The 13404-nt window shown below is 37.3% G+C and overlaps 1 protein-coding gene across 1 annotated transcript in view; it reads left to right on the forward strand.

Moving 5' to 3' along the window:
* The window catches only part of cftr (CF transmembrane conductance regulator), a 35420-nt gene extending 22676 nt beyond the window's left edge, over positions 1-12744 (forward strand). The window contains exons 19-27 of the mRNA XM_048169133.1: positions 949-1099; positions 6152-6379; positions 6679-6779; positions 7171-7398; positions 8549-8704; positions 8789-8878; positions 11101-11273; positions 11383-11488; positions 12197-12744. Of these exons, the coding sequence (XP_048025090.1) occupies positions 949-1099; positions 6152-6379; positions 6679-6779; positions 7171-7398; positions 8549-8704; positions 8789-8878; positions 11101-11273; positions 11383-11488; positions 12197-12409 (1446 nt within the window). The 3' untranslated portion in view covers positions 12410-12744. The remainder of the gene's footprint in view (positions 1-948; positions 1100-6151; positions 6380-6678; positions 6780-7170; positions 7399-8548; positions 8705-8788; positions 8879-11100; positions 11274-11382; positions 11489-12196) is intronic.
* Positions 12745-13404: the final 660 nt, after the last annotated feature.

Raw genomic sequence — 13404 nt, forward strand, 5'->3', positions numbered from 1 at the left:
TGCTGCTCATTTATCAAACATTTATTACTATCAATGTTGAAAATAGTTGCGCTGCTTAAAGGTCCCGTTCTTCGTGATCCCATGTTTCAAACTTTAGTTAGTGTGTAATGTTGTTGTTAGAGTATAAATAAAATCTGTAACATTTTAAAGCTCAAAGTTCAATGCCAAGCGAGATATTTTATTTAACAGAAGTCGCCTACATCGAACGGCCAGTTTGGACTACATCCCTCTACTTCCTTCTTTAATGACATCACTAAAACAGTTTTTTGACTAACCTCCGCCCACAGGAATACACAAGCGTTGCGTTTGTAGAGTGTGTTTGTCGCCATGTCGTCGAAACGCTGTTATTTTCATCCCGCAGTCCAATCACTGGGTCTGATTCCGGCTCAAATTGATAGGGTAATATTAAAGACATGTTTACAATAACACTGAGCGCGTGCATCTCCACGTTATGGTAAGAGTCGTGACTTTTCCGGGCACGGTGCGCTCAGAGCTGTCGAATCACAACACAGGAACCGCTGGCACAATCAGAACTCGTTACGTATTTCTGAAGGAGGGACTTCATAGAACAAGGAAGTCATCAGCCCGTTTTTATGACAGTGGAAACAACGGTATACAGATAAGTAAATTATGTGAAAAATACTGTGTTTTTTTACACGCGAAACATGAACACATGTTATATTGCACACTATAAACACAATCAAAGCTTCAAAAAACCACGAAAAACGGGACCTTTAATATTTTTAGAAAAACATTTTTTTTTCAGAATTCTTTGATGAAAAGAAAGTTCAAAAGAACAGCATTTATTTGAAATAGAAATAATTTGTAACATTAGAAATGTACTTTCTCTTTTGATCAATTTAGTGCATCCTTACTGAATAAAAGTATTAATTTCTTTAAAAAAATACAGAACATAGAGTCTTTGCTTTTTTGCTTTTCTTCCAACAGTTGACTCTGGTGGTGGTTGGATGTATTCTTGTGGTGTCCATCGTGCGGCCGTACATATTCCTTGCGGCTACTCCCCTGGCCATTATTTTCATTGTGTTGAGGAAGTACTTTCTCCGTACCGGTCAACAGCTTAAACAGCTGGAGACAGAAGGTAAGGCCAGATAGTGTGTGCATTCTTTGCATGCAGTTGTTAGATACGTCTTTGCAGTTGGCAAAGGGATTCCTGACGCACTCTGCATGCTGGCGTGTGGCTTGTTGCCAGTGACGAGAAGGCCAGTTTGACAGGGCCCTGATGGGAGGTCAGTGCTAGGTCCGAAAACAGGGGAGGAGCAGAGGATGGATGAGACAACCAGAAAGGGAGAGGATATCTCAGAGGAAGTGGCATGGGCGGGAGGTCAGAGCTTGGTCTCTCAACCAATTATCTATGGTCTATTGCCTCTCTGAATAAGGCAGACCGTTTCTGTTGGTTTTTTGTAACTCAATTGTCGACACTCTTCCCACTGTCAGTCTGTCCAGGGCCACAGAGAAAGCAACTAGGGCTTTCCGTACTTTGTAATACTGGGTTGGCAAAACCCGATCAGGGATTTCCTCTGCTGCTATCCTGATATCATTCACTCATCGTCCACAAGCGATGAGCAACAAGCTTTATGGCGGGGATCCCAGAAAACTGCGCAACTCTATTGTTTTTCAGACAAGAGAAACTAAAGGCATTGTCTTGCCTATAGAAAGAGAAAGGAATGCCGCAAGGAAAGCCGTAATGAATGAGAAAAATGTGATGATTTAGTGATATCATGGGTAGCTGAACTTGAGGATTAGTTAATTTTGTTTATGAGGTTGCCTGGAGGCCAAAGGACAGAGGGCAGGACATTTATTTCTTCCTTCCTGTTCCTGACGCCTTCTGTTATTGGAAATGTGTGGCAAAAATGTTGAAATTCAATAAGTACTTGAGATTGACAGTTGAAGGAGTAGTTGACCCAAAAGACAGAAAATTCTGATCCGTTCTAAACATTTAGAATTGAATTAAGGATGTGTTTTAAATTCTACCTTTATTCCTGGATTTACATTGAATTTGAATTGAGGTAGCAAACAGGATGCAGAATTGCAATTCAAAATTTTAAATGAAAGTAATATTAAAATTAATTGAAATTCATGTGGATTGTAAAGGACTTAACTAGAAACATACATATTAGTACAAACATATTGCACTGAAATTTTTAACTAGAAACAAAGAAAACGAGGTGGAAGGGGTGGGAAAACATAATTTCCCAGAATGCATGAGTTTCTGTGGTCAATTCAATTACATACAGTTCAGGAATTTGGGATTGATAAGATTTTTGTAATGTTTTTAAAAGAAGTCTCTTATGTTCACCAAGGCTTTTTTTTTTTTTTTTTTTTTTTTTTACAGTAAAAACAGTAACTTTGTGAAATAAAATTAGAATTTAAAACTGTTTTTATTTTAATACTATTTAATATATTTTAATATATAATTTTTTGATCCTTGATTTTAATATGCTGATTTGGAGCTCAAGAAACATGTCTTATTATCAATGTTGAAAACAGTTGTGCTGCTCCTTTATATTTTTGTGGGAACCGTAATACTTCTTTTATTTAAGGTTAATTTGATGAATATTAAATTCACAAGAACAGCATTTATTTGAAATATAACTCTTTTATTACATTATAAATGTCTTTACTGGTGTCACGTACTTGCTTGACTTGATAATCCAGATTCGAGAGGCTTGACGCAGATGAACGATGAAATCACATTTAATAAACACAAGAAACAGTAACGAGAAACACCAGCCAGAAACGTTAACACAAGACAATGAACAGACAATGACTGAGGGTTTAAAAAGTAACAAGAGGCTAAATGAAGGACAGGTGTTTGTGATTAATTGACATGGTAACCAACAAGGGTATCTATGGAAACCAACAAGATGGCAATAGAAACAAGGAAACAGAAACTAAACCACAGGAAGAGAACACAAGCTGTGTCTCATTTCATTTAATTTCAAAGGCTGCATCCTCAAGAGGATGAATCCTGTGAAGGATGCGGTATATGGAGTGTCCTTAGCCAGAATTAAACGAGACGTCCTTTGTAGGACACACAGGCAGGAAAGGAAACAGGAAGTATATCGTTGCTATGCCAACGCGTTCACGGCAACCTTGTTACGCTCTCAGCAAATGAATGAAAATTATTAATAAATTTGTATGTAATTTGAAAATAAAATGTATTTACTTGTTTTATTTTGGTTAATGCTTGAGGAGCTGGCTTATGTACAACATATCTGTTACAGAGACAAAAGAGGAGGATATTAGGAAGAACAAAGTTTGAAACAAAAACGAGAATGAAACTACTTACATTTAAACACATCTTCGCTTGTATGTACATTTGATGACGCCCGCCATTTATTTTTTATTTTTTTCAAATAAATGACGGTTGTTAACAGCGACGCAAAGAATTGTGGGCTATCTGCAGCAGTGAAGGATACACCTCATGCATCCTCCGAATTCCTGTGAAAGAAGGACGCATTCCAAGGTCGCGCTCGGAGAGTCCTACTTACTTTTCTGAAACGATACAGCCTCAATGACGTATGAAACCTTCGAATGCAACCTCCGGAGGATGCACCCTTCGAAATGAGACACAGCTACAGGCACAGCAAGACAACAGAAAATCAAAATAAGTGTACATGAAACTCCAATGACAACTGGGACTTTTGATCAGTTTAAAGCAGTGGTCACCAACCTTTTTAAGCCCAAGATCCCTGACTTCGACCTTTTTGAAAGACAAGATCTACTTGATAGAAAAAGACAGCCCAGATTGTATTTAGTATTTTTTTCGTGGTCAATGTAGATTCTGATTTATTTATTTATTTTTACAAGCAAATTGGCCCATTCTGATACTGGTTGCAGATATTTATTATTAATATTATTATAATAAACAAAAATACATAGCCATTTCAAATTAGAGGGAACCACTGCTTTTTAATCACAATCCAAACAAAGATGCTACGCACGTTGCATGAGCAGTTGTTTTTTTATTTGAATTAGATTTAATTTCAAGATTTAAAGCAAAAACAGAACAGTCTGACTTTATCTTTGTAAATGCTACACACACAAAAAAAGCATGAAACAAAAACAGCAGGCTGAATGAGACGTAAATTCACTCTCTGACAGCAGGAGGCGCTTATGGAGCAGCAGTGATACAGCGTTTCCTTGGTTACCGCTGTAAACAAAGCTGAAATGCGCTAATAATTAGCTACTTTATTCGGAGGTAAGAGGAAAATAAAATGCCATTGCCATCGAAATCTTCCTGAAGACTGATCTCCTTTTAGAGATGAATTCATAAGCCCTCACCCCTAATTCAATATTTATATTTTCTTCCTATATTTCGAGCATCGTGAACAGTGAGCTGCTCTGCCTGCTACAAAATTTTCTCCTCTTCGCGTCCGTCTTCAGCGTCTCTGGCCTCTTGTTAACGGCCGTTTACAGGCTCAGACATAATGTGGGCTATTTACCTTTATCTGTCTGCCCCAGTAGTTCCAGAAAATAACATAAAAATAAATACAAAAATACAGTACAAAGACTGGAGAAATGTAATGTATTTTTGTACTCATATTTCTGTTATTTTCGCGAGCTACTGGAACAGTGATAAAGATCAACCGGTCGATCGCGATCGACGGGTTGGCGACCACTGATTTAAAGGGTTAGTTCACCCAAAAATGAAATTTCTGTCATTAATTACTCACCCTCATGTCATTCCAAACCCATAAGACCTTCGTTCATCTTCGGAACACAAATTAAGATATTTTCAATGAAATCCAAGAGTTTTTTTTATCCTCAATAGAAAGCAATGAAAGTACCACATTTAAGGTCAAGAAAAGTAGTAAAAACATCATTAAAATTGTCAACTTGACTACAGTGGTTCAACCTTAATGTTATGAAGTGATGAGAATACTTTTTGTCTGCAAAAACAAAACAAAAATAACAACTTTATTCAACAAATTCGTCTCTCCCCTGTCATTCTACTACGCTATTTATGTTGCAGCGCTTCCAGGTTCTACGTCAGAACGCCGGCTCAGTATTGGCAGATGCTGTTCACGTGAGCAGCACGACGCATACGCCAATACTGAGCCAGCGTTCGGACGTAAACACAGAAGCTCTAAACTGCGTTCGTTGCATCACCTGCGCACACGACTGATTTGTCAAGGTGAGAGACAAATTTGTTGAATAAAGTCTTTATTTTTGTTTTGTTTTTGTGCACAAAATGTATTCTCGTTGCTTCATAACATTAAGGTTGAACCACTGTAGTCACTGTGACTATTTTAATGATGTTTTTACTACTTTTCTGGACCTTGAATGTGGTAATTTCATTGCTTTTTATTGAGGATTGAAAAACCTCTTGGATTTCATCAAAAATATCTTAATTTGTGTTCTAAAGATGAACAAAGGTCTTACTGGTTTAAAAGGACATGAGGGTGAGTAATTATTGATAGAAATTTCATTTTTGGGTGAACTAACCCTTTAATGTGACCTTGCTAAATAAATTTATATTTAAAAAAATCATACTTTTAAACTTTATACGAAAAGTCATCATAAAAATGGCTCATACACCAAAATTAGGTTTGATTTGAGCGTTACAGTGGAGGAAAAGATTTGCACCGAATGACTTGCTGTGCACCGAGCGACACGTCGTATTGCTTAAGAAGTATATACTACCTGACCAAAAATATACCAAAAATTGATGCACCTCTTGATGGAAATAACATCATAACATTTATTTCCATCAAGAGGTGCATCAGTGTTTGGTCAAGCTCTTGTATTGACAATGCAAGAGTCAAGCACTTTCTAAAGTCTACTCCAGCACATCCCAAAGACTTTAAATTAATTTAAGGTCTGGACTCACAGGTGCCAATTTATGTGTGAAAATGATTCTTCATGCTCCTTCCCAACCATTCTTTCACAATTTGTGCCTGATGAATCTTGACATTGTCATCCTGGAATATGGCCATGATGTGTCTTCCTACATGGTTGTTTAAGAAATGAAAAGCTACGTACTCCATGAAATAGGGAACTTTTGCTGCTAGAAACATAATAACCACTGCAATCCAGTCAATCTCTTAAGAATTTGCCTATTTAAATCCAAACAGCGCCTTTTTGTTTTTGGACATTGTTGACATGTTTCATTCTTCTCTCATCACAGCTCGGAGCCCCATTTTCTCCCACCTCATCATCTCCCTGAAGGGTTTGTGGACAATCAGGGCCTTTGAGAGGCAAGGTTACTTTGAGAACCTGTTCCACAAGACCCTCAACACACACACAGCCACCTGGTTCCTCTATCTGTCGACCCTACGATGGTTTCTCTTCCGCGCCGACATCATCTTCGTGTTCTTTTTCACGTTGGCCGCCTGGATTGCGGTAGGAACCAACCGTAAGAGCGCTCTTCCATCTGTATCTAGGCAAGATATGTGAGAGTGACCCAAGCAAGCAGTAGAGCACGTTGAGTCAGCGGATGCCACTGTTTATTTGATGGTTCTCGGTGGGTCCAAAAAGCCAATGAACGCTTGATTTAGTAGGTTTTACAGACAATTGGTTGTATAAAGAGATAATTGCAAACAGTGCTTGGAAAATGCCTTTGAAGTGTAGAAGTGAGGTCATTGTGAGCACCCTTGTACTTGATGTTTATACTTGCTTGTTGGTGCACGTTAATGCATGCGCGTTATTCCACAGAGGATAAACCGGGTGAGATTGGTATCGTCATATGCCTGGCAATGCTCATTCTAGGCACCTTCCAGTGGTGTGTTGCCACCAGCATTGCGGTAGATGGAATGGTAAGTGCCTTTTAGTTTTTCCTCCCTGAAAACAGCATGTTTTTCCATTGTTCTAGACTGCAGAAATTGTCCTGTTCTGTAATGCTGTTGAAAATATTGCCTGAGTGAGTTAAAGCAACATTAACTGGGTTTATCAAGGTGCAGGACGTTTTGTTTTCCCTCACTATGGCCCTATCAGGAGAATAGTTACAATAATACTGATACACATATATATACAGTAGTGGTGCTTTATTTTTGCCACATGGTGTAACTGTTTGCGTACTCATACTGCCTTCCCAAGCACACGCAAACACAGAGGCTAAGCATCATTTAAAGGCTAAACAAACCACATGCAGCTTGGACCTCAGTGGACCTGATTACATCATAGCTCTTCTAATCCTTCTTCCTCCAGATGCGTTCTGTTGACCGGGTGTTTAAGTTCATCGACCTACCGTCCGAGACACCCAAACCAGACAAAAGCAAAGGCTCGGATCTGATTATAGAGAATACCGACGCACAGGCTGACTCAAGCTGGCCTAATCGAGGTCAGATCGATGTGCGGAATTTAACAGTCAAATACACAGAAGGGGGTCACGCTGTCCTTAAGAACCTCTCCTTCGCTGTGGAGGGTGGACAGAGGGTATGTACAAGCAATTCCCAGACTTAAACTCCTCTTTAAATGTTAAAAAAATAAATGCTAACAAGCTAGGTTTTCTTCAAACGGTGCATTTTGTAACAGGGTTGTCTCACAGCAAGACAAAACAATGGGCTATAGCTTGAATTTTGCCTTTATTTTATACGGTGGTGAGTAAAAGTCAAAGGTTACTAGTGAAAATGCTTGTTTTTTTTGTATTAAGTCTAATTTAATCAAATTTTTCATTACAAATTATATTCTCAGCATCACATCTGAGCTTTTGTGTAAAGGAGTTTTGTGGCACAAATTTGCTTATTTGATTAGTGGCCTATAAATAATCTAGAATTGCAAATATTTCTTATTCATTTTTAGTCATAAAATTTCTGTTTTATGTTTTTCAGAATCTATACTTTGAATATAAAACAAGATATTAAATTATATTTTGAATCCCAGATTTTCAATTCGTAGAATTTGGATTGTACTGCTCTGCAAAGGCAAAATGTGGTAATTACACCAACGCTGGAGCTGAGAAAAATGGATTCAAAGTTCTTCGATTTTGATAGTGGTTTTCATGTATCTTTTTCTTTAAATCTGAGCACAGTTGAGCCAAGTCACAGGACTTGATTTTGGTCATATTTCTGTTTTGACAAAGTTACTGCATTTGCCTTTCTAACAATGTCGGTGATAAGCAACATATAGCAAATTAGCTAAAGGCTAAAATTCATTTTTTGCATAAGAGTCTCATGTGTTCAGCCTTATATTTGTCAGATTCTTTTGTACAGTAATTTCTGTGAGTTTTGCGATGTATATTGTGAGAAATCCATGTGGGAAGGGCATAAACACAAGCATCCATTACAACAGTATTGCTAAAGATGCACTTTTGTATTTCCATAGCATTTTTCAGAAATTTCAAGTCATATTCAGGGTTGCCAGGTCTGCACAACAAAACCCGCCCAATTGATAATGAAAACTTGCCCAATCATGGCCAAAACTAGCCCAGTCGTGTTCCAGGGTGGTCCCCCATTAAAAATCTTACTCCGGGGGGTAAAAATCATGTTCGAGGGTGGGGGGACTACATAAACTACCCATGGCAACAGTGTAAAAGTAGCCCAATTCTTGGCAACACTGCTCAGATTGATCATGTGCTCTTTTTCAGGTGGGCATCTTGGGCCGAACAGGTTCTGGGAAGAGTTCTCTGTTCAATGCTCTCCTGAAGCTGGTTTACACAGATGGAGATATCTCCATTGACGGGGTCAACTGGAACAAAATGCCACTTCAGAAGTGGAGGAAAGCCTTTGGCGTGGTGCCTCAGGTAACAGCAGTTCTGGGAACAGCTTTCATCCTCTCTCTTGATCAAGTTATATTTTTGTAAATGTCTCCTTCTGCACCACCACAGAAAGTCTTCATCTTTACGGGACCATTCCGCTTGAACCTAGACCCTTATGGCTGCCATAGTGATGAGGAGCTGTGGCGGGTCACGGAGGAGGTGGGTGTCTTTGCTGCAGGGGTCCAGAGCAAATGATCAATGACTGTGAGGTCAAGTGGTTTGATGACCCTTTTTTCTAGAGCAGTTCAAAGACACTGGAAAAGCATTGTCTTTACTGCCTTTACTATGGCAACACTTTATTTGCCATTGAGCATTTATAGGTGAAGGGTGTAATTCATACAACTTTCAAACACCCCATCTGTCATTGAGCAAACTGATAGCTCTGCTTCAAACTCACACCACTGGTTAAGCCAACGTTGTAACATTGTTTTGTAAAACAAAATAATTTGTTTAAAAAAAAAATGAAGACCAGAGATAGTATAGACAGCAAATAGGATTTTAATACAGTCAAATCCCAATAAGGTAACACTTTACAATAAGGTTAACATGAATTAACCATAAACAATACTTATACAGCATTTATTAATTTTAGGTAATGTTAACTTACAGTACAGTTACTAATACATTATTAAAGTCAAAAGTCTGTCAACATTAATTATTGCACAGTGAAGTAATATGAATAAACAATGAACAATTGTATTTTTATTAACTAACATAAACCCAGGTTAAAATATGCTGTAAAAATATATAGTTCATAGTTAATGTTAACTAAAAAACAATTACAATAAACTCCATATGCAAATAAAATGTTACCTTTCTTAGTTAGCTATACACTTTCATTACCTAATTACCTAACAATTTTGTAAAAGATCACATAAAGGTTTCCCATTTAAAAAATGTCATTAATAAATACAAAATAAATGTATTCTATTTAGTCATGTGATCTTTGTCAGCCACAAAAAAAACATTTTTTAATCCTTGACGAATGTCGGACTGAAACGTTGCATTAAATATATTGCATGTTTTGCAAGCTGTGGTAGTGTGTGGGCTTATTTTTCCTTCTCTGATTAGTTGTTAACTTACACACATACCAATTTCTCCGGCGTTTGAGGTTCCTATTTATTGTTTATAAAATAAGTGACCTTTTCAAAAGCAAAGCATGAGGTCATTTGGTTTATCCATCAAGAAAACCCAGGACTTTTTTGTGAACCAGTGATTACATGCTTAACCTCTAAATGCTGTCATGGCGGGCCAAGAGATAACACACTTCATCTTGTTACAGTACCTTTTTCTTTATTTAGTTTTAACAGTATTTAAATTCAATGTCATTTTTAATTTTAGTCATCAAAATTCAGTGCACCATTTTATGAAGGCAGAACATTAGATCGAAAATAGGGTGAATGCTAGCTGTAATATCTAAGTGAACATACAGTATGAGTGTTATTTAAAGCGTTAGTTCAGCCAAAAATGAAAATTCTGTCATTAATTACTCACCCTCATGTCGGTCCAAACCCATAAGACCTTCGTTCATCTTCAGAACACAAATTAAGATGTTTTTGATAAAATCTGATGGCTCAGTGAGGCCTGCATTGACAGCAAGATAATTACTTTCAATGCCCAGAAAGCTACTAAAGACGTATTTAAAACAGTTCATGTGACTACAGTAGTTCAACCTTAATGTTATGAAGTGACGAGAATACTTTTTGTGCGGCAAAAAAAACCCAAAATAACAACTTTATTCAACAATTTCTAGTGATGGGCGATTTCAAATCACTGCTTCATGAAGCTTCCAAGCTTTATGAATCTTTTGTTTCAAATCAGTGGTATGGATCGTGAAAGTCAAGTGATTTCAGTAAACGATTCTTCGTTACATCATAAGTGTTTCGAAGTTTCAATGGTTCACCACTGGGGGGCGTGTCTTTGGCATTTTGATACACGCTCTGAACCACTGATTCGAAACAAAAGATTCGTAAAGCTTCAAATCTTCATGAAGCAATGTTTTGAAATCGCCCATCACTAGATATTGTTGAATAAAATCGTTATTTAGTTTTTTTCTCATCGTTTCACAACATCAAAGTTGAACCACTGTAGTCACATGAACTGGTTTAAATACGTCTTTAGTAGCTTTCTGGGCATTGAAAATAATTATCTTGCTGTCAATGGAGCCCTCACTGAGCCATCGGATTTTATCAAAAATATCTTAATTTGTGTTCCAAAGATGAACGAAGCTCTTACGGATGTGGAACGACATGAGGGTGAGTAATTAATGACAGAGTATTCCTTAATGAACTGCAAGTATGACCAGTTCCCTTCCTGTAAAAAGCATAGATGATTTGCTGGAAGGTTTGAGTGAGCAGTTATTTCTGTGTTTGTGTGTGAAGGTCGGACTCAAGACACTGATTGAGCAGTTTCCAGACAAACTGGACTTCCAGCTGGAATACGGAGGTTATGTACTGAGTAACGGCCACAAACAGCTCATATGTCTGGCTCGCTCCATCCTCAGCAGAGCACGGATCCTCCTCCTGGACGAGCCTAGCGCCCATCTCGATCCAATGTGAGTCCCAACATCACTGTTCCACAAATAACACCACTGGCTAATTCCAAAGTACAGTGAATTCATGTCATGGTTAATAACGGTAGCTGTGCTTTGTCTTTGGTTTCAGAACAATAAAGGTGTTAAAGAAGACATTGCGACAGTCTTTTTCCACGTGCACTATATTACTGTCCGAGCACAAAGTGGAACCGCTGCTCGAGTGCCAGTCTTTCTTGGTAAAGCTCTTGCACTACCTCTTTCTCCCTTAAAATCAAATCAAATTTTTTTTTTTTTGAGAATTATTATTCACATTTTAGTTATTTTTACTGGTGACAAAAAGGCAACACCTAACAGTAGCAAAAATAATGAGTGCTTTTTACATTTACAGTCATTTCTGTCAGATAGTAGGGACAATTTATCTGTGGTATTCAAAAAAAAAAATGCAAACGTACACTACCGTTCAAAAGTTTAGTGTCAGTATTTTTAAAGAAATTAATACTTTTATTCAGCAAAGATGCATTAAACTGATAAAAAAGGCAGTAAAACATTTGCAAAAGACTTATTTCAAATAAATGCTGCTCTTTTGAACTTTATTCATCAAAGAATTCTGATAAAAATCAGTTTCCATAAAAATATTAAGCAGCATGTTTTCAACATTGATAAAAACAGAAGAAATGTTTGTTTCTTGAGCAGCAAATCAGCATATTAGAATGATTTCTGAAGGATCATGTGACTAAAGAATATATTATTATATTATATTATTAAAAATATATGTTATAATAGAAAACAGTTCTTTTAAATTGTAATAATATTTCACAATATTACTGTTTTAACTGTATTTTTGATCAAATAAATGCAGTCTTGGGGAACATAAGAGACTTTGTTCAAAAACTAGTTTTAGCAGAAAATAGATTTTTAAAAGTTTTCCTCGATCTCTGTCGCAGATGATGGATAAGGGTCAGGTGAAGACCTACGATTCCATTCAGAAGCTGCTGAATGAAACCAGTCATCTAAAGCAGGCCATAAGTCCAGCCGAGCGCCTCAAACTCTTCCCTCGTCGGAATTCCAGCATGCGCACCCCTCAATCCAAACTAAGCTCTGTCACTCAGACACTACAGGAGGAGGCAGAGGACAATATCCAAGACACTCGCCTCTGAGCGTCTTAAACTGGACTTCATACGGACGCTTCCCTATCATGCTTTCTAAAGGTCTCCGAATGGTACATTATATTGGATGACCTGTCTTCAGAACACATCTGACATTTGTTATGAAAAAGATATGTATTTTTCCTTAATGTCACAGGAGGTACTCAATATCCACTCACAATGGGACATTGTGAGGCCAGGAATAATTGAACACTGTAAAAAATTGTATAATGCATCTTTTGTGATTCGTCTGTTTTTTTGTTTTGTTTTGTTTTTTATCATATCAAATGTATTCTTTTCATATTTCTCTCTGAATGCTTAATTTATTAAATTATCCTAAGACCATCCTTTGAATGTGCAGGAAAATGTGATCATATGAATCATGTAAATGGCAAAACAATTACTCTATTTTCTCATTTCTTTAGGCACGTCATGGAACTAGGAAAGGCACAAATAAAAACATTGATTATTTTAACTTGTAAATATACACTGCCCGGCCCCAAAAAAGTCACTGTTTGGATTTAAATAGGCAAATCCTTAAGAGACTATGACTGGATCATTAATGTAGCGATTATTGTTTCTAGCATGTTATATGTTTGGCAACAGTTCTTTTAACCCTAATTGATGGAGTTCTTAAACAACCATGTAGGAAGACACGTCATGGCCATATTCCAGGATGATAATGTCAAGATTCATCAGGCTCAAATTGTAAAAGAATTGTTGGGAGAGAGCATGAAGAATCATTTTCACAGTCCAGACCTTAAATTCATTGAATTCAGTCTTTGGGATGTGCTGGAGGAGACTTTGTCATTACAAGATCTTGATGCACCTCTTGATGGAAATGAATGTGATGTTATTTCCATCAAGAGGAGCAAAAAGCTACACACTCCATCAATTAAAAGAACTGTTCCCAAACATATAACATGCTGGAAACATAATAATCACAGCACTGATGATCCAGTCATAGACTCTTTAGCATTTGCCTATTTAAATCCAAACAGAATCTC

Source organism: Megalobrama amblycephala, linkage group LG19 (genome assembly GCF_018812025.1).
Source record: "Megalobrama amblycephala isolate DHTTF-2021 linkage group LG19, ASM1881202v1, whole genome shotgun sequence".
Lineage (NCBI taxonomy): Eukaryota > Metazoa > Chordata > Actinopteri > Cypriniformes > Xenocyprididae > Megalobrama > Megalobrama amblycephala.